The sequence below is a fragment of the Saccopteryx leptura genome, chromosome 1 (assembly GCF_036850995.1).
Source record: "Saccopteryx leptura isolate mSacLep1 chromosome 1, mSacLep1_pri_phased_curated, whole genome shotgun sequence".
NCBI lineage: Eukaryota > Metazoa > Chordata > Mammalia > Chiroptera > Emballonuridae > Saccopteryx > Saccopteryx leptura.
In genome coordinates, this window is record NC_089503.1 from 129,739,515 (window position 1) to 129,767,460 (window position 27,946).

Consider the following 27,946-nt stretch of genomic DNA (forward strand, 5'->3'; position numbering starts at 1 on the left):
TCAGAGATGGGGCGGTGGCTCATGTGGGACACAAGAGCACGTGCACACACCTGCATGTAAGAAACAGAGGAGTGGTCCTAGATTAAAGATACCTCTTCAGCGGGAGTGGTGTGGAAGGCAGCTCCCCCCCCCTCTCTGCATCAGGGCCCTGCTCCGTGGGCTGTGGGGGGACATTCACACCTGAACCCTTAAGGAGCCTCCAGGTGTCACATGGCCAGGCTCCATGAGAACAGGTTTAGTTAGGTTCTACTCTAAGAAACCATTTTTCACAGTTAATCCAGAGCTACAAAAAATTTCATTAGATCAGAAGATCTTTACTTTGCCCCAGGACTTGAAAACCTGAGCCCATAGTCTTGGCCAAGCTCATTCCTTTTTCTTCTTTCACACCCCTGATTTTGTCCTTTAGTTTCTGTATGGTTCCTGTCATATCAGTTCTTCCTAGGGATTCACTCTCAATTCCCTCCCAAAGTCCTGCTTTCCTCTTATCTATTCACCATATAATTCTTACCTATGTTTCAACCATCTAATAACCTCACCTAACAAATTAAGTGAGAACTAACAATTAAATGGAAAAAAAATCACTCTCATGTTCACGTGCAATGTTTTCTGTCTTTTTTTTTTTTCAAAGGGTTTTCTGCGGGTCTTTAATCAGAGACTTTGGCTCACCATATGTATGTAATTTGCATACTCAAGATCTTGGGCTCAGGCTCACCTAGACCTAGTTATCTGCTCACCTGTTGATTTTGTTGTGTTCCACCATTTAGCCACAGAGGTTATAAGCCAGCACACTCATTCACACACAGACACACATGCACACGCATGTGAACACACATCTCCAAGTACCTTTGTTCATGCACATATGCCTTTGCACATATGTGTGCATGAACACACATTCCTCTTAAGATGGCAGCATAATCCAAAATAGGGAGATATGTTTTCATCATCCCTGACCTGGGGCCATGAGATTAACAAAATCATTATGTACTTTCCTCTCGCTTCAAGTTTTATAACCTAAATGGTCTAATTTCTCAAGCAACATTATACCATTAACAAAAAATAATAGAAAATGACGTTAATTGACTGTATAAAGTGTTACGAGCTTTACAGGCATTCTTTCATCTAATCCTTAGAGGAACCTCTATTCGGTAGGTCACATTATCCACATTTTAGATATAGTCTTATTAATGTGTAAAAGGCTTAAGTAGTTAATATGATAGTATTACCAGTTTTTTTTGTTCCATTGACTTTTTGAGAGAGAGAGAGATGGTAAGAGAGACAGAGAGAGGCATCCACTCATTCCATTCAGTTGTGTACTCATTGGTTGCTTCTCTTAGGTGCCCTGACCGGTGACTAAACCCATGACTTCAGCATGTCAGGATGATGCTCTACCCACTGATCATATCTGGCTAGAGACAGTATCACAAGATTTTAAGATGTGGGGCCAGGACTCAACGCTTGGCATTATGGTAAAAAACACTCAAAAATTTCTTTGTAGCCAATGTAACATATACAGGTAGAAATTTGTGTGCTTTTTATTTGAGATGAAAGATATTCATTACATTTTCTATTTCAGAACTCTTCATAGACTGAGAACAATCTCTTAAACTATGTATCAGTGGAAGGAAGGGAACCTGCATCTTCGATGATGAAAGTCATGTCCAGGAGCAGGAAGAAGAAAGGCATGAGGGGAGCTGGGGGAGCTGCCACCATGGAGGGACATGTATGCTAGGGTGACAACAGGCCAACCCTCATCACCATCCCCACACATGGTTCTTGTATATTGTAAATCAATTAGCAATTAAGGTCTCGCGTTCATTTATTCAACGAGTGTATTATTGGCACCTGGGATGTGCAGGGCACTGTGCTAGATGCTGAGGACAGAACCATTAACGACAAACTACAAATGTCAAGAACCAACCCTCAACAAAGACCATTACATCTCTGTCACAGAATTCAAACCACAAATAGTAAAGCAAACAACAAAAAGAGGCATGTATACACAGCAGACGTGATGAGGTCATGAAGACGAGTATTTCAGCCCAAGGAAGTCAAGCGCAGCACTGTTCGGGGAAGGCTAAGGGGCCACGCACGGCCTACCACCTGAGGGCACCCAGTGGGCGAGTAGGGCACAGCAAAGACCAGCTAAAGATGTAGGACACACTGACCCCATGTCACAAATGTCCCTTCCTCCAACCGAAGAAAGAGTTCCAAGCAATGAGAAAGCTTAAAAATATGAAGCTGATACAGAAGAGAATCAAAACCAAAAAAAGAGGGGAAGAAAACAAAGCAGTGGTCAGAACTATAGCTATTAGAATGATGAGATGGAGAGTATTCAATTCTGTTATCTGCAGGGCACTTTTTCATTTTGTGCAATAAGTGTACCCAGGTCCTGGACATACCCCAGAGATTGACTTGGGAACTTATATAAGAAGTATCCTCTTGGTTGTACTATAGCCATTTACCTCTATTTCAAAAAAAAAGAATTGTACCCAATATCTCATAGCATTTCACTAATTAAGTCAAATCATGAATAAAGAAGTAAACAAAGGCAGGCTGAGGGGCTGTCGGTTAGGCAGTCATGTTAACTCCACACTGGGAGCTCACAGGCCAGCTTCCTCAGGCCATGGGAGCTCACTGTCCACATGAACACACATAGGTAAATAATACATGACATGCCAGGTGCTTATTGGATGGGCCAGGGATGCTCAAACCCTAGATTATTAAAACTGAGATAGTGAGGCTCAACCACACCTTCTCTTAATTGAAGGGACCCTTAGTAGCACTTAGAAAGCAAAGAGAAGGGGGCAAACACAAGTGCCACCAAGCAGCTAAGCACCTCCTGATCAGGTTGGGGAATACTCGTCTATTGGCAGAAGGATGATTGGAAATCATCCTGGCTTTGGATGTCTGATCGAGTCACAGAATTTTCCAAAAGACAAGATTTTTTTCACCTGGATATAGCCAGGTGACAACAGTTACTGTTTTATGTCCTAATGAAATGGTCAGGGATCTAAACATTTAAGTACACGGTGAATGGATTTTTGAGGTCAAATATATTTGTAGGTCAAAAGGATGCTTGAGATTTTAATGTAATATTTGTTTTCTCAGCCTATACGAAAATAATGGACATAAAAGTGAGTTTAAATGTTTTTTCCTTTTATAGTTTTTGTTTTGGTTTTTTTTTGTATTTTTCTGAAGCTGGAAACGGGGAGAGACAGTCAGACAGACTCCCGCATGCGCCCCACCGGGATCCACCCGGCACGCCCACCAGGGGGCGACGCTCTGCCCACCAGGGGGCAATGCTCTGCCCCTCCGGGGCATCGCTCTGTCGCGACCAGAGCCACTCTAGCACCTGGAGCAGAGGCCAAGGAGCCATCCCCAGCACCCGGGCCATCTTTGCTCCAATGGAGCCTTGCTGCGGGAGGGGAAGAGAGAGACAGAGAGGAAGGAGAGGGGGAGCGGTGGAGAAGCAGATGGGCGCTTCTCCTGTGTGCCCTGGCCAGGAATCGAACCCGGGACTTCTGCATGCCAGGCCGATGCTCTACCACTGAGCCAACAGGCCAGGGCCTCCTTTTATGGTTTTAAAGTATCTGACTATGCTGAGAAAATGGAAATATACATAGACAGTCATATTCCCAATAGTGCTTAGGATTCCCAAGTTCTATTGTTATATGAGGTGGTAGATAAGTATGTTTTTAGATGAGTTTCCTGTGATAGAATGGGGTCTACTCAGCCATATCGTTGAATGTTTATGCAGACACAGGTATTTTTCTGACTAAGGACACATCTGTGAAGCAATTTCTCAACAGCCCTTGTAATCACTCAACTATTTGTCAGAAAGAAATATCACAGTCTGTGGGAATGCCAGAATCAAGCCAATTTTCTAAAATGATCCATACTAATAGATAAGAGAATCGAGTGTACAATTCAAAGGCTACAGTAAGAAAGTCAGAGAGAACATCTTTTAACTGAAAAGCCCAGAGCTGAGTGCAGGCCATGGAAGGTGGTGAATGTCATGATCAATGTGCCCAGACCCTGCCTTTATCTTCATAGAAACCAGCTCAACACAGTTCTTTGGAAAGCATGTTAAAGTCTTCACATTTTTCCAAAGTATCTGAAAGAAGAGCATTCAGTCTTTAGACTATAATTTTATCAAATAATCTCCAAGTTTTCAATAATTCTTACTATAGAATTAATTCCAGCTGTTGCCAAAAGCCTTAGAAAACAACCATTTAAGCAAAACTACACAGAAAACTGGCAAATATTCCACAAATGAATGCACATGGTCCCTTGAGAAAGGTGCATCATTACTACAGTGAGTGCTAGATATATTGTGAGCCTGTAATACATGAGCACGAAGACCCTAAAACCAGAAGAGGGACGTTAGTCCAGGACACCAGCGTGGAGGAATTCTCAGGAGCAGCTCCGAATCTACAGGATTCCAATATGTGTTTACGTGACAGTATTGCCTGGTATGATCACATAAGCATATGGCACCCTCATATGCAGCAGAGCTTGGAGTGTGGTGACTATGGTCACATATGGAGGGTTCAGGACATCCTTATGTGTCTGATCTGCTTACCAGGGAACTGGCCAAACTCTTTGATTTCCCTGACAGCACTGACCTGTTAAAATGACAGCAAGAGATGCTGCTCATCTTGTAGGTAGTTATTGACTGTTCATAAGGTTCTGGTTTGGTTGAGAAAGAAGCAAGTAGGAGGACCGAAAACCCATGGTGCACACACTCACCCACAGTGGGAGGACAATGGGAAGGAGCTGGCCATGACCATGTGATGGGAGCTGGCTCTAAGACAGACCCTTGAACCCACTGCCCCTCATGAGGGAACCGGTGACTCAGGACCAGTATATGATTCCTGCACCTTGGGAAGAGCAAAAGGGTGGGCAACATATTTTTTAATTTATCAGGGTCTTTATTAACTCAGCTCAAAGGTGAGCTAAGGGAGGGAAGAAATAAGCAAATTATTTCAAGTTGTTCTGTGGGACCTAGAAAGACAAGCTAGACCCTTGAGGTAATGGTTAATAAAAGGAAAATGTCCACTTGTGTGAAGATTCAAAACATTCTAGCACACACAAAGTAAGGATGGGAAAGATCTAATTTGAAGCAGTTCTTGAGAAAATGTCTAGAGATGTTAGCCAATTGGACAAGTACTATGAACAGAGAAGCACTGTTGCCAGCCAGAAGCTGCCTCCACTCTCCAGTTCTGACTAAGACAGATATTCAGGGTGCAGCTAAGCCACTGCTCTCTTAGCGCCACGGTCTTGGAGTCCCCTCCAAGTTCTCACGGGTGCAATGCACAATCTGGAGCTGTTATGTGTGTGTACATGCTAACTCCTCTCTCATCATTGCATATGTTTTTGAGGACAGGCCAGTACGTACTATTTTTCTTTGTAGTCTCAGAACTCAGTAGAATGCCTCACACATTTAAAGAAGAATTACTGGATTGAAATACTTAATACCTTGGTTGAGATATGCAGATGTACCATATTTTAATTAGCTATATTGCTAAAACTCACTAAATATTATTCATGTAAAGTAACACTTATGATAGTATTTCATTGTTAAGTTCTGAGAGGGAATTAAGTAAAGGTCTCTGTATTTTCTCATCTGACATTAAGCAGTTTGATGTTCAGATCTGTACCCATAAACATCTGCTGACTGAACAAGTGAACCAGTGAAGAATGAATGAATGAATGGCTTGGCATCAACAAATAAGGGCAATACTGCTAATGATTCTATTCCATTTTTTTAAACCTAATTGTTAAGCTAATTAAAGTTTAAGCCCTAGAGATATCTGAAGATGGGGAAGGGAATATTATTGGAAAATTAGAAGAGAGGTTGATTTTTAAGCCAGTTTTAAGTTTTGTCTAAGGAGCTTTGTGAATCAGATGCCTATTTTCATTTTATTAATAATAAAAACATCATCCAAGACACTGTGTGGTACATTGTGGAGTTTATAACAACAATAAGCCAAATTTTAGTATTTTCATTTGGAAGTAAATCAGAAATTTGAAGTTAATTATTTGAAATGCACTTGACCAACTGAATCACGACTGATTTTAAAAAATCAAAAGCATATGTTATTCTAAGAAATGGCTGATGCTTTTACATTGGAAACAAGAGTCTAGTGAAGTCATTACCATGTCACAGTCTCCATCTTAGAGTCAGACATAATCTGTGAAGCTGCTTCCTAACAATATCTTGGCTCTGTGTTGCTCTCTATAAGTCTTTACCCCATCACCAGGGTCCCACAGAACTGACTTAGAATTCAATCAAGAAAATGTGGTCAAATCGTAAAAGTGAATGAAAGGAAAAAGAAGCAGAGGAACCTTGTTAGGAAAGCAAATAAAAGACACTAACTGACCTGAATATGTCAGGAAATCTTATTTTTCATTGAGAGATGGGTCTGTTAGAGCTGATAGGGAAATGGGGCTTTTCAAATCAAAAGAAAGTGTTCTTTCTCTGATAATGTTTCTTGAATAAAACAAAAAGGTGGGGAGGTTTTCAGAGGCCATTAGAGCCACAGGCTTGCTATCCTCCTTTGCAGAGGGAATCATGTTTTTTCCTTAGAAAGCTCTTAATGTCAGAATTGGCATTTAATGTGATATGTTATTCTTAGTTTAAAACAGGAAGAATTAACATATGTCAAGTACTTAGTGTTAACTTTTTAGACCATATTTTTGTTAATCTTTCAGTTTTCTTTTATTATTTATCTCTTAAGAATGCATGAGTTCATTATAATTTTTTTTCATTCATTGATTCTTTATGCAAGTTCTCATTTGTGTACCATTTTTACATTTAAATATCATCTAAATTAATTTCTTAATTATTAAAACTTGGAATGTACAAAGCTGAAATCCATTTGCTCAAATGGGAATTTGTCTGTTTTTAAAATATCAGACAGTATTTATTAATTTGTTTTTAAATTTGCAAATATTTACTTGTCATTCTTTACCAGATAGTATACCCTGGCTGTAGCTAAAATGTTTTTCTGGTAAACAAGATTCAGCAATCTCAACATGCGCTTAATCTCGTAGTATTAAGATAAAAAAGCCATCCACCGTTATGTGAAATTCTTTTCACATGTTGTTTCTATCACCTCTACTACAATTTTAATAAAATTCTTATAGATTTTTTATGAATTTTAGTATACAACTTTACAGCAAATTTCTTTCCATTGAATTTTTTGACAGGACCATTTGATTTAAAAACTCACTCTATATCATTCTACTTTTCATGCAAACTTTGATTTCTTGTCACCAATATGATATATACAATATATAAGTTGAGTGACTTTCACTTGAATAACCTCATAACAAAGCTATGCGTAAAAAAACCATAGAAGAAAAGCAGAAACCCATTCCCTAAACGACTTCCTCAAAGCCACACACTAACGCAGGTGAACAAAAGGCAGCTGAGGCTTTCAAGGACACTCAGGACCACTGTTCTCTCCTCCGCCTCTGGAAAAGTTACTGCTACCCTCAGGCAGTTACTCATCTGATGAGTTACTGATCTGGACGTGGTGAGGACCAGTGTAGTACATGTCACAGCCCAACCGCGCTCCGGCCACATCCATGCCCACCACCAGGAAAGACAAGAGAAGTGGCCTACCCCCTCCACAGGAGACAGAGCACTGGGAACGCACGATGGCCCACGTGTAGCTGGGTTGGGCACTGGGCTTCCTCTCGCCTGCCAGCCGAGGCACTGAGTATTCCCAGGCAACCCCTGGGTTCCTTCCCTGAAGCAGAAGCTACAAAATGAGACAGGGGGAAATACAGGTAATTAAAGTGGTACCAATATTATAATTTATTTTAAAGTAGTTAAAACAATAACAAAAAGTTGGTTACAATGACATTCTCCAAAACTTACTTTAACATTCTGAACCAATATTATAATTTATTTTAAAGTAGTTAAAACAATAACAAAAAGTTGGTCACAATGACATTCTCCAAAATTTACTTTAACATTCTGAACAGGAATGAACTCCCAGCTAGACTCAAGCACACCTCAACTTCCTTTTAGTGTTTCCTCCACACAAGGCCTCAGATGCCTATACAAACATAGTTACTTATGTCTTGCTTTCTCTTGGTGTTTCCTTGGAATCCCTCACAAATCCTCTTCATGTGAGCGAATTAGATAATAGAAAGTGATACATAAAATGCACTGTCACACTTTCTAGTAACAATCCAGGATGCTGAAGGGGATGTCATCCATGCCACTGACAAAGCTGTCACAGTACTCCCTACTGCAGGGGTCCCCAAACTTTTTGCACAGGGGCCAGTTCACTGTCCCTCAGACCGTTGGAGGGCCGGACTATAAAAAAACTATGAACAAATCCCTATGCACACTGCACATATCTTAAAGTAAAAAAACAAAACGGAACAAATACAATATTTAAAATAAAGAACAAGTAAATTTAAATCAACAAACTGACCAGTATTTTAATGGGAACTATGGGCCTGCTTTTGGCTAATGAAGTGGTCAATGTGTTCCTCTCACTGACCACCAATGAAAGAGGTGCCCCTTCTGGAAATGTGGTTGGGGCCGAATAAATGGCCTCAGGGGGCCGCATGCGGCCTGTGGGCCGTAGTTTGGGGACCACTGCTCTACTGTGACTGGGCATGGAGGCCTTCTGCCTGTGGGCATGCACCCTGGAGGTCCAGAAGAAACATATCTTACTGGTCAAGATGGTCTCCCAGGCCCAGCGTATCTGTGAATGCATCAAATTGCGTTTGGACTCTTTACCTAGTTTGAAACCTGAACTCATGGACCAGTTACCACCTTTGCTTACAGAAGGGTATCAGATCCACTGATCTCAGTGAGGTTGTATTTTTTTTGTTTTGTTCTAGAAATATCACCATTAAACTGTTGATAGACATCCCCATCTCTAGGCCTTGGAGCCTTTACTCGTCCTTGATGTGATGTTCCAGTGAATAACGACACTGGTCCTTCCCTGACTCCCCGCCACCACAGTCCCCTCCCTGACAATGCAGCTCAAGTCTCAGTTGGTGGAGGACAGGCTGGCACCCTGGAGAGGTGGCCGCACTGCAAGGCCATTGCGATACTCCCTGCCTGGCACCTGAGCCTCTGCGGCTCTTCTTCCACAGCAACAGTTCCTGATAGCTTGAACTCATTTCCAACCCCAACCCATCTCCATTTCTCTACAATTATTAAAGCGAACAGCCTGAGATGGACGGTGGGAGAGAAATAATCAAGGCGAGAAGGCTGGTGGATAGGTTACAACAGGGTGAGGGAAGCCGCTCAGGTCAGCAGAGGATATGGAGGTGGGACATGTGGAGATGCAGCAGCTATCCCAGATGGGAGGGGACTGCCAGGCGCAGAGAGCAGGTGGGGGCATTTGAGTGCCTCACATTGCAACACCTAGTTGTGAGATGATGAAAATTTTTTTTAAATTTTATTTATTAATTTTTAGAGAGAGAGAGAGAGAGAGGGAGAGAAAGAGAAAGGGAGATAGGCAGACATAGAATAGGGGGAGGAGTAGGAAGCATCAACTCCCATATGTGCCTTGACCAGGCAAGCCCAGAGTTTCAGACCAGTAACCTCAGTTTTCCAGGTCGACACTTTATCCACTGCTCCACAACAGGTCAGTCCTGATGAATGATTTTTGAACCAAATACTTTTATTTCATTAATGAAAAGTTGGGAGTTAGCATATCCAGTGTTTGCCCAGTCCCATGGGCACAAATTATGTTGTCTGAAGAGGCCTGACTGTGTCATATGACCCTCTGTAGTCACAGGTAGGAAACAGGAAGTGGTTGTGCTGTGCCCTCACTGGATACTGGGGCCCATGTGATGGCACAGCTGTGGCTGTAGTTCTGGGTACAAATTTAATCATGTACCAAGAATCAAAAGATGATTAAAAACAAGTCCAATGACCCATTCAGCCCATGCATTGATTAGCCTTGTTTCTCATACATTATCTATCTGTAAACATGCTTCTGTGTTCTTAAAATTATACCAATAGCCTTGGATCTACAGAAATGCCACAGACCCCCAAATTCAAGACCTAAAACCACGAGGCTGAAGTCTACCTCCACGATCAGCGTTTCATTGGTTGGCCCTACAGAGGTCAAGCTCTCCGGATCCCTGTACGACCGTCGGTAGTCGAAGGCAGTGCCTGAAAACTTGTAGTGGCCAGGCCAGTCCACAGTCCAGTGACCATTCAGGTAGTATGTTTTGAGGGCATTGCGCACAGCAATGTAGGAGGTAGATACGTTCATTTCATAGATGCGAATACTCCGGGCTCCAGAAGGAATGGTAACCATCTGATAATATTCTAAATCAAAGCAAATGGGAGAGGGTAGGATGGGGGATTTCATTCAATTATGCCAAGGCCAAGTCTCTCAGCATCTTCGGTACTACATAGCTACTATATAGAAATGGGAGATCTGTTTCATCAATTGGTTATATTAGTCCTATAAATGACATTTTTGTTTAAATTGAAGCATAGTTGTCATAATTTTCACTATTCCTTAGGACAATTTTAATTCAAATAACTTAGTAACTACTTCCAATCAAAATAAAGGCTTGAAAGTAGGCAGGAAAGGAGGCAGCAGTGGGACCTTTCAGGAGTCTCAGCGCCTGCTGTATTCACTACACCTCAAGGTCTTACCACCAGGAAGTCCCTGTTTTAGATCTCTGTCAGCCCCCGCAGGCAGCTGTGGCATACTCACGGTTGGTGCGGTGCTGCTTGGAGTAGAGGCCCTTATGCGTCGTGCAGTCTGAGTTATTCCCCTTGCACACGCCACAAGAGTCTTCAACAGCACTGGATCCAAGGATGTCATCACATCCAACTCTCTGAGATATTCATAAGATCACATGTCATTCATGAAAAAAAAGATAATACAAGCAACGTTACAAACTTTGAGCAGAAAACCTCCTCCCGCTATAGTTGAAAATTTCACCAACACAGGGACATTAACAAATATTTATTGGATACCCAATATGTGCACAGCAAGACTACACTTCTACTCTTCAGGTCCAAAGTAGGAAACTTGAAATGTCAAATATAACCTGAATTCTTCAGTATTGCTACATGGCTGTCTCATCCTGAGCCCTGATTTATATCTACCAGGTTGTCATGTTGGAGATATGGGTCAGTTTCAGACTGACAGAGCACTTACTACAAATGACAAGCATTGTGTCTTCACAAGGGTCCACTGAAATATGTCATGGTGCTTTTTAATCCTTTTGTTCAATGGCAGAGTAGTATCACATGCCACGTGGAAGTAACTCCCAGCAGTAAATTATATAAAGGGCATATTTGTTCATCCTCTTACAATTTTAGGAACTTTTTATAATTTATGCAATGTTTGTCAGTTTTATATTTCCTAACAAAGAATATCTAATCTATAGATGTAAAAATATCTATTCAGAAATGAAATAACTAGAGTCCACAATCCCTTGCTTGTAATCCTTAAGAACAGACACATTTCAGAGATTTTTGGATTTTAGAAAGGTAATTGATATATTACACATACAAAGTCCCAGAAGGGCCCAAGGTAGCAATGATGTTTCTAGAACAAAACACAGATATCTTCATATTAAGTAGGAAAAGAAACCAACAAATAGCCTTGCAGTAGTCCAAGGCAGGTTTCTGCCACCAAATTCAGGGCAGCTTATATTTTCCAGCCAAACAAACTTTCTATTTTATAACTTTTTAGACTTCAGAATTACAAATAAGGGATTGCAATGCTGTGTCATTCAGAATACCTGAAAATAGTGAAATATTTAACAAATCAACTAGTAATTATATGAAACAAGTAGAGACAAGCATTTTAAAGCTGAAAAAGATCTTAATAGAATCATCAAAGCCTAATTTTTATGCATTTAAGAGGATTACACCAAGGTCTTAGTGGGTGGTTCCACTTTATCATGATAATACAATGTAGAGAAAACTGAAACTAAGACCAAGGTTGTTGAACTCCAGTAAATAAGAATATTGAGTAACTACATGCAGTGGTTTGATCTGGTCACATCTTCACTTTGTTTATAATAAAATTTTTCCCATAATTTTTTTCTGCACATCTCAACAAGCTCCAAGGGTAAATGTTCACTTAGACCACTGAGTCTTCCCCAACCTGTCATCCAAGTCCCACTCAATGGATGTTGAGGCTTCCAGGTCTCTTGGAGACCCCTGCAAAAGTTGCAAAGTGGCCTCTTGGCTCTGAGCTGTTCCTGCCTTCACTGAATCTCCACACTACTGTTCAGCCACTGCATCTGATCCCAGGACTCTACTTGTTCCTAATCCTAATGCCTGATTGGCACAGACACAAGGATAAAAACCCAACTCCTCATTCTGCCTGCAATTATTCTTATGGGAGCTGGTTCCCCCTCTAACCTCCCCCAGCACCCCAACTCCTGCCTGCTTTCTGGCTACTCTGATGGCTGAATTGGGTCTTACCAACCTATGCTTTTCTGCACCACCATGTTCCTCTATCTGCCTCTCCAATATTCTTCTTCCAACTCTCTCTTTCACATTTAGCTTGTAAGCTCTCTCTTCCAGGAAGCCCTGCAAATCTCCCAGATCCACATCTAAGAGAGAATTGGCTTGTCCCTTCTCCCTGTGCTCTGTGCACACCGTCATTTCAACAAACCACCATGTATCTCAGTATGCATACATCTGGCTTCTTCCCCAGTGGGCTGTGACTTGGAGGGAAAGGGTTTGTTTCTTTTCTGTTCTCTCTAGCTTCTTACAGAATGCCTGGCACAAAGCAGACTGTCTGGAGATGTTTGTTGAATGAATGAACGATCATTATTACCTCACATATCCCATCTATACAAACATTACGGCTATCCTCCGAGCATGGAGTCCCATCTTTGACTTTATTTGACAAAGAAAAGAAGAAATCAAATCCTTCTGCGATACAGTAGAGTTTGCATAAGTCCTGATCTTAAAAAGAAATACACACACAAACACAAATAAGAAAGATACTTAAGCTCTGATCATTTTTTGCTCTAAATTTTAGACTTTTTTTTCTTTTGCCCATTAAATAACTCCCACACAATTATACATTCAAAAACATTTTTGTATGGTTGCTTCACTAGGCTTGCTTTTTCCCTTTATTATTTAAAGGTTCACTATTAATTTTTAATCTACTCTCTCCTTTACTGATGTTTGTTCTTTACACAGTGGTTGGCACATAGTAGGCATTCAATAAACATTTGTTGATGTGAACTACAGCATTACTAGTCATTATTCTACTAGTATAATTAACTCTCTTGTAGAAATGCAAAAAGTTACTACCATTTTATAACAATATGCAAAATTCTCACAAATAAAGTATAATATAAGAATTAAAGTAATTACTGAATTTCTTAATAGCTAATATAGTTAAAGAAATACATAAAATTTTTAAGCTAATAAAGAAAGGGAATAACTTTTAGGTGAAATCTCCAGAAAACAGTGTTTTCTATAATATAATGAGTAGTCAAAAAAAATACTAGTATATGGAGGATATTGGTCCCATCATATAATTAAGAATGGTAGATAGCGTTTTTCTCTCAATAATTTATTTCAAGGGTTTATAATCTATATAGTTAAATGTAAACTTTTATAAAAAACCATTTCTCTTTGTTCCCTTCCTGGTAAGAAGAAAACAGTTTATGATGAAAATTCTGTCTGTCTTAGGAGATTTCATAGACTCAGGACTCTTCTACAAATATTTTCTTCTTTGTGCAAGATAAAAGACCCAAATGAATAATGTTAAAAATCAAATTTAATCTATACTTCCATGATTAATAGTTTACTGAAAACTAGCAATGTCAGGAATAGCACACATATTTTTTCCCTCAATTTCAGATTCTCTTTTTCTCCTGTCTACTTGTTTCTCACTGGCTTAATTTTCACTGAGTTTAAGAGTGAAAACACTACCAAAAATGCTTTGTGTGAAGCTGCTAACAAAATTCCACAATCTACTAACTGTATAAACCTCTCACAATAAAAATATTACATATGTTTAGATGGAGAAAGTAAATGTCACATGAGAAGGTCCAAATTATATATTTCCCTAGTGTTGTTTGGACAATATTCCCAATTTCAAAGAACAAGAATGTTAGATGTTCTTTGACTTTACTCTTAAATGATACCACTACCAAGTTCAAGCTATTATAATAATAAAAATAATACATATTTCTCTCCAACTGAAGAGCAAAATCTTCCATATATTATAAATAAACATCTAGGTTTATAGTTATAGTAACACTTTCTGAATACAGTATACTTGAAAATTATCTAATATTTCCAAAAAGATACTAAAATTTTTCTTCCATTCTTGACAGTTGTAAGTGTCCAGTGGGTGACATGCTTATAGCAATATCACAATCAACCACTGGGATTTGTAATTCAGAATAAACATGGATTCATTATCAATAAATCATATACTTTCAATTTTTTATCAGTTCTTTGAAGACTTTGTGGTATTATGTACTTGTTCTCTATCTGGCTTGTTAATTTCTGACCACACAGCTGGTCAAGTTTAGATTAAGATGCCAGCGGCCATATATCGCACTACCCCCAGAAAATACTCTGTGACACTGAACTCACATAGAGGATTGTGATCTATCTGAACACCACACCATCGATCATGTAATTCTTTAAAAAGGGAAGATAATAGAGTAGGAGGCTATCGCTAGATAGTGGGTTTGGGATTTACCTTCTACTCGCGTGTAAGGCTTCCACTTGTAGTGCCACCCGCGGAACCGTTTGCTGTTGTATTCCGCACACTGCATGGCGCGGAAGTCAAGACTATCATGCGGACATTTCTGACTGTTGCAAAGCCTCAGAGTGCGAGTGGAGCCCTCACAAAACTTCCCGCCATGAGATGGTCTGGAACATATATCTTGCTGTTAGAAACCTTACATATTAACAGCTACTCGCCCCTTCCTTCTAATGGACGTATTGGAGTGATGTAGCAGATAATGTTAAATTATTTAGAAGGGCTAAATTAAAAAGGTGCGTTCTAAGTAGTCGCTGCCACTGTCTTATATATTGACAACATGGGCAGTGTTTCCTATTTCCACTGAGTGCATTATTTATGGCATTGGCTGAAGAGGTCGGAATGTGGATAGTGAGTTTGTATGTATTTGCTCATGGATGCCTCCCAGCCTCCTCTGCCTGAGACAAAGCAAGCATCACTGAGCTCTGAATTCCACAAGGAGGGAGGACAACAATGGAGGGCAGTGGCTCTTCCAGAATTTCACCATTAGAAAGCAAAACAGAATAAAACCGAACTATGCCACCTCTTGCCACAACCCATCTTCCTGTGACAAGGCCAGGACAGCAGATTGGGTTAGAAGCACCAGTCACCTTCTGCCGGTTGGCACTAACAGCAAATTCTCCCTGCTCACCGCCCCCTAGAACTCATGTGGAACACCAGGACAAGGGCATCCTGTCTATTCAGGGAACCAACTGGATCTCACACATTAAAGGCAGGACTGAAATAACCACAATATGCCTAACGTCTTAAACAAATCTAGGTGCAGAAGGAAGATTTAGATATCCATTCACTCCATGGCACTGGTGACTGCAGTTAACATTCTTGTCATATAATAAGAGGCCACAATTATGGCACATCTTGGAAAGGTAAAGGTATTTGATGAAAACCCCCAAATTTGTTTTATTCACCTAAAATAATTTTTCTTATTGATTCTTATTCATTTGTGTTCTCTATACTTTTCTTTCTTTGTTGTAGGCAGGTCCTTGATCTTTCAAGTAAATATGGTTAAATTCCAGTTCTAGAATATTACTGATGAGTCTATTATTTTTCTCTATGGTTAGTAGTTATAAGCATCTTATATCAAAGAAATATTACTATTTCATAAATGTTTAAGGGAAATGGTTTTCCTACTTAGCATTTCTTATAGTAATGTGTAGTAATGTGTAAAGTACAGAATGAGTACAACTGAGCTCAGGAACAAGCACTGTTTGGAAGTCTCATAGCAGAGAGAAGCTCACTTGTGAGTTGGGAAGTTGAGACTTGCTTACTTGGGATTAGTGCAGAGGCGGTCTCTGTGGGATATCCCTCCTCCACAGGTCCTGGAACATGGTGACCAGGGAGACCAGTCAGACCAATGGCCATGGGTAGGCTTGGGGCCTTCGTCACCATATTTTACACATTGCCCTCCACGGCACCACTAAAAATAAAACATATATATATGACTCATGGATACACAGGTGGGTCATCATTCCTGCAATGCTCAGTCATGGGGAGTCTGGTACTTTATGTACATAACGTCCCTGACCTCTCATAGCACATCATACAAATACACTTAATGATGCTTCTTTTGTCCTTCCAAACCTAGCATTGTTCCATAAATCCATGTAAAGAAAAGATAAATAGAAAAAAAACCTGCTTGAGCTGCTGGAACTTAACACATTTAATTAAGTAGTGTTGCATGGATATTCGGCTCTCAGGTAAGTGGATGCTGACCTCTCCTAAAAACAATGTGCTTTTCACAGCTCATTTTCGGCATAGACTGAGTCTTAGGTGGAAAAATCCAGCTGGAGGTTCCATATGACTCAACACCTTGTCATTTCTGGTGGGTAAGCTGTGACTCTGCACTAAAGCACCTGGGCTCAGAGCCTGGAGGTCAGAACTGATGCATGTCAGAGGTCACACGGCTTCTGAAGAGATGAAATAATCCACACAGAGCTCGTCTGTCCCTAGTGATGCTATCAGCTCCCCTTTCTCAAGAGAAGTGCCCGTCAATGTTGACTCATGTTAACATGAAGATCACACATTGTGTTCAATGGTGTTGGTTTTTCTACCTATGTCTTGGTGTAGACTTCAAAGATCTTAAATATAGACCCAGGCCATCTGTTTAGAGGTGGGAAGCAAGTGCCTTGTCCCTTGTTGCTGGCACAGCCTGGCCTGTGGGTGGGGTCGAGGGGTGGGTCAATTTAGAGCCACCTGTTTCATTCTGAGAGGAAAAAATACTGGTTTTATAAGAAGAAAATAAGAATACTTCAATTATAAATAGATGTATTAGGTTAAAACATCAAATTGTTGATATTTGATCATTGTTGGTACACAGAAGTGGCAGTTTCAAATAGTTCATTTTAATATTATTTCAGAAGTAAAAATCAACTTAAGAAGCATAGGTAGGTCTGAGGACTAATGTCTCATCCATATAATTCTTTGATTCTTTCCTACAAGCAGATGACAAAATGAAGTCCCATATCTCTGTCCCCTTTCAGTTCAATGAGGGACATGCAACTGAGAAAGGGTCTCCAACCTATGCTGTGTGGCTTTAGCACCACTGCCTAGTTTTGGTTCTCTACATGGTTAAATAGGGGCTTAACATTTTCCCTCACTAAACAGATTCAGCCATCACCTTTGCCAGAACATCTATGTCTCTTAATATCATTGAAAAAAGTGAAACAGAGTCTTCTTTATACTACCAAAATAAACACCATCTTTTGAAGTAAGTATAAGTCTGCTCATATGTGTGGGAAAGAAGGGCTTAAAAATAACAATGCAAGAGGAAAGATGAATGTGTTGAGAGACTGACATCTAAATGTGATGCATGTGCCTAAGATCAGTGTCTTACCATGTCATGCCCACAAACGGTGCCCTCTGCTGCTGGCATAAATTTAGTTTCACATTTCCTTCCAATCCGATGGCACCATAGGGCTTTACAGATATCCTAAAAGGGAAAAAGAAAAGATCATCAGTATTACAAGTGGTCCATGATAACTTATTAATAAAAAATTTAAGGAGAAACAACTGATATAAATTAAAACTGACATATACTTAGCAGTGGATGCACAGATTGAGTGAGAAACTTGAAGACTCATGTTCTAAACTTGTTTCAACTTAACTCCATCCCTGAAACCTTGTTTTATTCATTATAAATATACTAAAATTATATTTTCTAAAGTAATAAGTAAAATGTACTTACTATAGACATTGCAGACAACCACAAAAAATGAAAAGGAACAAAACAATAAAATCCAACATATAATTTATTCTTTTTTTTTTTTTTTTTTTGTATTTTTCTGAAGTAAGAAGCAGGGAGGCAGACTCCTGCATTTGTCCGACCGGGATCTACTTGGCATGCCCACCAGGGGGTGATGCTCTGCTTCCCCTGTTGCTCTGCTGCAACCAGAGCCATTCTAGCACCAGAGGCGGAGGCCATGGAGCCATCCTCAGTGCCTGGGCCAACTCTGCTTCAATGGAGCCTTGGCTGTGGGAGGGGAACAGACAGAGAGAAAGGAGAGGGGGAAAAGCGGAGAAGCAGATGGGTGCTTCTCCTGTGTGCCCTGGCTGGGAATCAAACCCATGACACCCACATGCCAGGCCGACACTCTACCACTGAGCCAACCGGCCAGGGCCTATAATTTATTCTTGATGCCATCTTTCACTAAGTTCTCCACATCTGAATCTCCATTTTTCAAATTAAAGATGATTAAGAAACTCACTGACTTGTCCTTCCTTCCTTCCTTCCTTCCTTCCTTCCTTCCTTCCTTCCTTCCTTCCATCCACCCATCCATCCACCCATCCTCCATTATCCCCAAACATTTGATGAAGGCCTAGAATATGCCAAGTACCTTGTTAAGCAGAATGTTCCTTTGAGAATAAAACTCAGACCTACTCTTTTGAGCTTGGTCTTATAGGGACAAGTAAATTTGCTGTGAATCACCATATGGTGCATGTAGGAAGAGGTGCCTTCAAGAGGGAAGAACAGCATGCAGGATGAACTTGCCCAAAGGGGAAAGGAATTTCCCTGGAGGACTTAGAGGAGGAGTCAGAGAAGAAGTGATGTCTGAGCCAACTCTTGAGCTCTAAGGCTTTGTCGGGGGGAAGAGGATGATTTTCAAAGGAGAGGAAATAAAAGGTTTATGCAAAGGAAGGAAGATGAAAAGGCAGAAAGGTGTGCACAAAGAAAGGAAGCCCCATACAGATTATTTGAGAGTAAAATAAAACATGGTCTGAGATTTAAACACTATAAAAGTTTCTCCAAATATAAAGAACTACTTTTACTTTCACATCCTTTTGAGCCCAAAGGAATATCTTCTTAAAGGGAAAATAATAAGACTCATGACATGAGAGAATCTTCTGGAAAACTGGTGGTAGCTTCAACTGCACATGATAAAACATTTCTTAAATTTTTTTCTGCACAACTGTTCTGAAGATTTGAACAGGTGTTGCATTATTTCCCAAGGAATTTAATGGCTGCTTTTACTGTGTTATTGAAATTATAAAGAAAATATAATACAGTGAAATATCAATATAGATCTGCTTCAAAGATGGTGCTTATGTCTGACCAGGTGGTGGTGCAGTGGGTAGAGCATCAGACTGGGACACAGAAAACTTAGGTTCGAAAACCTGAGGTCACCTGCTTAAGTGCAGGCTCATCTTTCCACGTTTGAGTGTGGGATCATAGACATAACCCCATGGTACCTGGCTTGAGCCCAAGGTTGCTGGCTTGAGCAAGGGGACACTCACTCTGCTGTAGCCCCCTGGTCAAGGCACATATGAGAAAGCAATCAATGAACAACTAAGGTGCCACAACAAAAAATTGATGTTTTTCATCTCTGTCCTTTCCTGACTATCTTCTCCCTCTCTGTCTCTGTCACACACACACACACACACACACACACACACACACACACACACACATACTCTCTCTCTCTCTCACACACACACACATACACTCACACACACACACACACGGCATTAATGTTTTTATTCCTACTTCAATGATGTTAAAAGATGTTCTCACATGGAGGTTTCCTGCATTGTGTGAGTCATATCATGAAAGGCTTTATTTTTTATAATCAATATTAATTTTACCTACGTAAAGTTCATTCTATCTCACTAAGAAGTTATTTTTTGGAAACTTAGAATGTTAACAAGTAAATTCTGAATGTTTTAATTTTGGATACCATTGGTTATCCAACTTTTAAATATGGATACCAATTGCTTTTATTTTGTAGTATTAATAATAACCTCTTATGGTTACAATCACTATACCATGAAATTTTAATTTCTTATGATTTTTCCAGGATCATTCAGTACTGTTGGGGTAAATGTGCAATGTTGATGGTTAGAGCTTTGCTTGACTCACATCTTTGTCAGTAATCAGCAAACAATGATGCTCATACAATTCTTGGGAAGGTCATTACTGAGAACTTTGGATTGGTCTCCTTCAGACAGGCCCTCATGATATAAATTGGCATATTATGTTGGTGGTTCTGTTCTTGACCAGAATAGCATTTTGAGTTCAGAGCTATACGAGGACCTCAAGGAATCATAAAAGCAGGGTCTGTGTCTGTAACACTCCAAAGAAATAACTGGAAAGCTCTGTTTGCCTAAAGGGTTGACAATGTGATAGCATCCTAGGATATGAATAAAGCTCCCTTGAACCAGAGGCTGTTGGTCCAAGAGCTTAATGTCTGGGTGGTGATATGGTGGATCAGAACCAGAAACTAAACAGCAGTGTGGGCTAGTTACTCCTGGGTTTGAGTGGTGGCTCTTAGAAGCCAACTAGATGTATGGGTATAGAAACGTACTGACTCAGGAGGCTGTGTGTGCACACATAAGCAATGGACTGCATGGGTGAATTAATGAATGAATGGATGGACGTAAAAATGGAAATGCTCCTGAGGTTAAGTCAGCCAGGAGATGGCCACAGTGATCCGGGAGAGTTGAGCTTCAGAGAAGGCAGGCAGATTTGATGTGAATTGGTTGAGGCAAATCTGGGCGGGTAGGACCCGGTGTACTCCCTGTACCCTTAAAGGTGACAACACTCAACCACCAACTTGTCCTGTAGGCTAAATAAAGTGGTTTCACATAATGGGTCCCACTCAGGGCCTGGCCCCTAGTAGGCACCCAGCCAGCGCACGTTTCTTCTTCACTGCACAGGCAGGAGGAGAGTTCAGCAGTCATGACTCAGCATGGTCATGGCCGTGGACTGAGGCAGCTGGTGGGATTGACTCATGGGACTGTTTCAAAGATTATCCAAGACATACAAAGTAAATGGTGTTAAAAATGTTATTTTTATGGATTTGCCATCAGTCCCTGAGGCAGTGTTCAGTACCTAGCTAGCTTTCAGTAAATGCTTTCATTGTGAATTGAATACCTGTCAGGTTTTTCCTGTGGAAATCTTGAACAGGGTGAGTAGGGATTTTTTTAATGTAAAATAAAATTAATAAGATGAGTGAATTATGAACATAAAAATGTCTTAAATGACAAGAGAGCCATCTTAGATGACAAGAGAGCCACTTTATGATATGAAAATACTAGAGTTAGACTACCATTCAGAGCATTTTCAGAATCTTCTTATATTGAAGTTTTTTGAAACCTTTTGAAGAATAAAGGCATACAAACGGATGATACTATAAAGGTGATGGTTTTTCACTTTTCTAAGTCTAATGTTCTCAAATATAGGATGCTAGTAATAGGCAGCTCACCACTAAGGCAGGTGACACACTAATTACCCTGTGCCTTGTCTGTGCCTTTAAGCCTTGTCCCAAAATGTGTTCAACCCCCAATTCTAGTCCTCCAAGCAGAAATAAATCAGAGGATTAGAAGAGTCTTGAAAAGTCATATAATCCATGTTACTGGTTTTCATCATATCAAAAAGCATTTGATACCTCGGTACCCTATAGATCTAATTGTCTGTCATTAGATAAAATGTGACACCTCTATCCTGGAAAACAAATAAAAATTCTATTATTTCAAAAATTTGATAATACAATGAAAATTAAACCACAACCAAACAACCAAAACCAATTACTCTTGCTCATTTTTATTATATTTACATTGACTTAGTTGTTAACCTCTGGATATAATGTATAGTAATTGTATTAAATTCAGTATTATTATAGTTGTACATCACTATATTATTTTTTCTTAAAATTAAATTATTCAGTGAAGTGATATTGATCAATAAGAGTACATAAATTTCCGGTGAATATCTCTAAAGCATTTGAACTGTTGATTGTGTTGTGTGCCCATCACACAAAGTCAGATTACTTTCCAAAACTGTATATTTGTCCCACTTTACTCCCTTTTCCTCTACTCCTCTTCTCCCAGGTAACCACTTCACCTTTATCTATGTCCAGAAGTCTCAGTTTTATATAATTATATTCTTAATGAAACTCCAGGGTCCTCTTAGAACAAAGACTCTTTTAAATCATGGTTCTAGGGCCGGGGGAATTGGAATGTAAGCCGTGCTGGTTGTGGGGGCAGTTCCCAATTTAACAACAGTGGCCAGGACACTAAGGTGATCAAATTTCAAAGTAATTCTGACAGCTTGTATTTCAGACTACAGGGTCAGTCCACCAAGCAATGATGACAAAGCTGAATAGCTATTGGATAAAGACACAACATTTATCATAAGCAATAGTTAACTTTGGAATAAAACCAGTTGAAGCCTAAGTAGAGAGCTCACTCTCATTTTTATTTCTGAAATTAAAGAAAACTATTTTAATAAAGGCTCTCACTTGCTATTCTATCCCATAATTTGAGGACTACATTTACAAAGACCAATTTCATAATATGACCTGGTTAATTTTAACATCAGAATTTAGCACCCCCAAAAAACCATTTTCAAATAAATGTGTTGAAAATTTATTGTGGCATTTGAATAATGTGAATAGAGTGTCACCAGATTCATTTACTCCCACAGTCTGCATCAGACTCTCTAAAAATATAAACTAAAAATGTAATTACAAATGATGTTATAATAGGGTATACAATCAATTGTAATTATTTGTTTTTCAAGCAGTGGGGTGCTTTTATCACTAATTCAAATTATCATTATATAAGTCATCAGTACAGAGAAAACCATAGCCTCTAAACATGGGAGTGTATGCATGAGTATGTAAACATACATAACATATATACCAAATGCCCATCTATCTATCCAAGAGAAGGATGCATTTGCATTTGCACTGTATATTGACTTTTGAAACTAAATAGCATGTGGTACTTAGAAAAGGGTCATCCTTTTCTAAAGCAGCATCCATCCATCACACTGCATAGAAAATTTAAAGTGGCTCTTATGTGATAGGTGCTCACCTAGAAATTGAGTAATTTGTTTCTTATATAATCTTTTATATTCTCCCATCAAAAACTTACTGGTCTTTACATTTAAACCTAAAAAAATAGAGCCATTTTCATAAAATTTCAGTTGAAGTTCATTTTAAAAAGTAAATTTTATAATTGAAAATGTTCTGAGATGATTCAGTCCACATAGAAAATTAAAAAAGAAATCTCTAATTGTCACATGATATCTAATTTTGAGATTTAATATATTAGAGATTCTGGTCACAAAAGTAGAATTTAACTTATAAAATCAAAATACATCAAGTTTGTGTTGAAAAACAATTTTCCACAATAGAGAATGAGCAAAATTTATTTGATTTTTTTCTACTTTCCTTCCTCACTTGCCATTTTCTCATGGCAGTGACTATTGTTTGAAGGTCTGTATAATGATATTTGACTCCTCAACCCCTAATGTATAGTGAAAAATTGTCAAAAGAAAAATTATGATTTTAAAATATTTTTTTTAATTTCAAAAGGTTTTTCCTCTACTGTTCAGAATTAAGTAACTGGCAAGAGGTTTATTCTTTTATGCACAAAAACTATAAAACTGGAGAAAAATATATGGGCCAATTGTTTTAGATCTTTGATAACAGGTAATACAGTATATTATCCTGAAAAGAAGTGAAACTCACAAAGTGAGTGACAAATCTACCTCAGCTCTCTGCCTGGGAGCACTTTGTCCAGACAGACACAGTTGTCTCAGAGAGTGGGAGATAGAGAGATTGGAACTGGGGTTCCCCAAATAGTTAGTATATGTGTGAATGGGACTAGAAAGAAAACAGCTGCATTGAGAGAGGGTCTCAGAGGCCCAGATGTCTGCATGAGGATTTCTTGCAGGTCCTTATCAGAAGGACAAACAGGCTGAGACTTCACATGGCCTGGCAGAGGGTAACAGGTGCAGGCTAAAAGCTGACATGGGCTGGAAGACAGACATTGCACTAGTCTGAGAAACATCATCAGAATGCTGGCTCATGCAGAGTGGAGACATCTCTGTGAGCATCCTGAACATCATTAGAAAGCCTAGAGGCCACACCTCAGGAGTAAGAACCACAACCGGGAACACAGACTATGCTCTAAGGCAGCGATTTTCAACCTTTTACATCTTGTGACACACATAAAGTAACTACTGAAATTCTGCAGCACACCAAAAATACATATTATATTTTCTGCAGATCTGACAAAAGAAATAGGTACAATTTTGATTCATTCACACTGGTTGTCTATTGTTGTGTTGACTGTTGTCATTTTTTTTACTTGATGTTCTAAGGAAAAAGAGGTCAGTGCGCCTAACTAAACAATCAGGTAGTGCATGTTTTAAAAATTCTTACGGTCCTGGTTAAAAATCATTGCTGCGGAAAAACTAAAATAGAGGAGCCTCAAGGAAGAATAAAACAAAGGCCTCAGAGAATCAAAAATGATTCACCTGTTACAATGATATAGTAAAAATATATAAAATGTAGAATAATAATGTCTTACAATATAAATGAATAAATATGTTCAAGGGCTGTAAGGGGAAAATTGACATGAGTATAATCAAACAAGAAATTTTGGTAAAGTAATATAGACTATAAAAAACAAAGTTTGATTCTGAAACTGAATCTTAAAATAACCCAAATAGAGAATTGGCTGAATTGATTAGAAACTATAGAAAGATACAAATGATAACTAAGTTTTATCAGAAAAAATCAAGTTTAGATGAAAATAAATTTTTTTCTATACAGTATCTAAAGGAAAAAAAGAATAAATAAAAAACATTTAGAATCTATATTAGAAAAAGCTACCCTTCAAGCTGAGTGGGACTTAATGACATATTCAGATAAAGAAAACTTAAGACACTTTGTGAACAGCAGACCTATGTTGTAAGAAATTTGAAGAAAGTTCTTCAGGCCCTACAGAAATGATACCATTTGGAACTGATCTATCAAAAACATGCACACTAATTGGTTAAAAGGTGAATAAATATAAAATATCATCAATTTATATCTATTTTATTCTGTTTAAAAGCAGTTGACTATTTTTCAACAAAATTATGACATTGCATATGTCACTCATAATAGGACTAGAAATAAAACACGTGACAACAATAGTACAAGATGTGAAAGAGGGATGAGGGATACATAGACTTCTTTCTTTTTTTTTTTTCCACTGGGGAACAATTTTTTTTCATTTTCTATTGCATGAGGTTTTAGAACTGTTTCTATATATTTCTGCATTGCTTGATTCCAAATCTGAAACCCGGTTTTTGGTGCATGCTCTAGTTTTTATGCAATTTTAATTTTTTTTTGTTACAGTAATGGCATGCATTTTTTAATTTTTATTTTATTTTTTATTAATTTTAATGGATACATATGTTCAGAGAAAACATCTCCAGGTTATTTTGATATTTGATTATGCTGCATTCCCCTCACCCAAAGTCAAATTGTCTTCTGTCACCTTCTATCTGGTTTTCTTTGTGTACCTCCCCTCCCCCCCTCTCCACCCCCGTGCTCCTCCCCCCAGTAACCACCACACTCTTGTCCATGTCTCTGATAGACTTATTTCTTGTAAGGATCTCGCATTTTACATATAGTGGAACAATGTGAATTTTACATAGATTGTAAATTAAGGATCCAGTTGTAATCTCTAAAGCAATCACTACAAATTTATATAATGAAGTATAACTAAAAAGCATATCAAGGCAAAAGAAGTAGAATATTTAATGAGAAGTTTAATTCAAAAGAGAATAGAAATAAAAACAATAAGACAAATATGAAACAAAGAGCAAAATGGTAAACCTTATACACCATGACAATAATCACATTAGATGTAAATGGATTAAACATTCCAGTTAAAGTTAGTGATGGCTCAACTGGATAGAAAAGCAATACCAAATTAAAAGATGTTTCCGGCAGACACATTTTGTATAAAAACACAAATAAATTGAAATAAAAAGATTGGAAAGAATATCATGCAAAGAGTATTCTTAAATAAGATGATGCGGCTCCATTACTATCAGACAAAGTAGAATTTATGAACAATTGTGTTATTGACAATAATGGAGAATAATTTTTAATAACAAAAGTGTCAAGGATCCCTTGGGAGCATAGTAGACTATGTTTTGATGGAGGAGGAGTTGACATCATAGTAACGTAAAAATCTCATGTGAGCACCTAAGGCTTCCACTTAACAGCTTCTCCATTCTTGAAATGCCCTTCATCACCCACTGTCCTTTTACACTCCTGGCACATCACTGTCCCAGCCCTGGTCTTCCCCCACCTTGCTAGCTCCTTCTTCTCCCTCCTTGATTGTTTTGTCCCCTCCCATACTTCCTTCCCACTTCTACCTTGTGTTGCTAAACAAATGCCACTTTTCCACCCCACCCCACAGCAAAGGATCAGAGTTAGCTGTTCTTCCTCCCAAGAACTGAGCATGTGACTCAAATTGGGCCAGTTCCTTCCAGGGGGTCTATGCAATTATGGGCATAGATGAGGCTTTCTTGCTGCATGCTTCCGAGGGGCACCACTCACAATGTCTTCTACAAACTTGAACTCAGAAGGATACTACACTGGAGTCTCAGAAGAAGAAACTATGAGAAGGAAGGACTTGCCAAGATGTCAAGTCTACATCAGGCAAGGCAGGAAGGGCTTCTGCAGGTCATAGACAAGCCAGGAAGGAGGGGCCATCATTACGCAGGTATACTTGCTTCTCATACCACCCACATTTCCTCCCAGGGAGCCTGTTACCCTCAGGTGGAAAAAAAGAGTCAGGGAGCTAAAACAATTCCAAGTGTGTATACACCCCTTAATAATGAAGCTCCAAAATACACAAAGCAAAAACTAAAATAAGAGAAAAATAAACTCTCTCTCTCTCTCTCTCTCTCTCTCTCTCTATATATATATATATATATATATATATATATATATATATACACACACATATATAATTTATAGGTTTTACGAATATAAATAAAATTGATATAACAAGTAGCAAATATGGGAGAGAAGATACAAGCTGTCAAACCAATTAACAAAATAGATATTTCTAGAACACAATACCCAACCACTGCAGAATTCATGTTCATGTCAAGTGTACCCTGAATGTTCAATAGGATATAGATCAAAGCTGAGCTATAAAAACATTTCAATAAATTTCAAAAGTATACTTATAGCATATATTATCTGAACAAAATTAAACTAAAAAAAAGGCTATCTAGAAAGGCATCAATTATTTAGTAATTAAACAATATAACACTAAATAATGTATGGGTTAAAGAAGAGAAATGAGAAAGTTTTTCATACTTAATAATATTAGAAACTCAAAATAATAAAATTCATAACTTTAAATATAGTTAGATAGTTTTACTAGGAAAATAAGAAACCTTTAAAATCAGTAATCCAAATTTATGCCTTAAACACAAATAAAAAGACATTAAATATTGGGATATTAAAAAACAAAGCAGAATGTAATAAAATAGAAAAGAATCTAACAAAATTAAAAAAACATTAAGTCAAATATTAATGTTTCTGAAAGGATTAATCTAATACACACCTCGCTAGACTGATAAAGAAAAAGAAGATAAACATATGTTACCTTTATTAGAAATGCAAAGAGAACTATCACTATAGCTCTTATAACCACTAAAAGAATAAATGAAAATATCACAAATTTTTGGTTAAAAATTAACATGATAAAACAGACAAACTCATAGGAAAAGCTCTATTCTTGTGTCACTTTAGATCAGTTTTAAATTTTTTCAGTGATTTTGATCAGCCTAGTAGGAGTTTTTTCAAAGAAACCTCCTATATGTTCGTATAGTTGAAAAATTATGAAAGCTTCCCACAGACAAAACTTACTGGTAAATTTTAACAAACATT

General features: G+C 38.6%; 1 protein-coding gene across 5 annotated transcripts in view; it reads right to left on the minus strand.

Moving 5' to 3' along the window:
* Window positions 1-27,946, minus strand: part of ADAMTS16 (ADAM metallopeptidase with thrombospondin type 1 motif 16) — a 160,950-nt gene that overhangs the window by 45,552 nt on the left and 87,452 nt on the right. For 4 of the 5 annotated variants that reach the window (XM_066360795.1, XM_066360800.1, XM_066360799.1 and 1 more), the window contains exons 11-17: window positions 17,590-17,685; window positions 16,025-16,173; window positions 14,694-14,866; window positions 12,801-12,931; window positions 10,713-10,836; window positions 10,071-10,315; window positions 7,631-7,769 (exon numbers count right to left, since the gene is read on the minus strand). In XM_066360795.1, the coding sequence (XP_066216892.1) occupies window positions 7,631-7,769; window positions 10,071-10,315; window positions 10,713-10,836; window positions 12,801-12,931; window positions 14,694-14,866; window positions 16,025-16,173; window positions 17,590-17,685 (1,057 nt within the window). The remainder of the gene's footprint in view (window positions 1-7,630; window positions 7,770-10,070; window positions 10,316-10,712; window positions 10,837-12,800; window positions 12,932-14,693; window positions 14,867-16,024; window positions 16,174-17,589; window positions 17,686-27,946) is intronic. The other variant, XM_066360797.1, reaches the window with a different exon arrangement.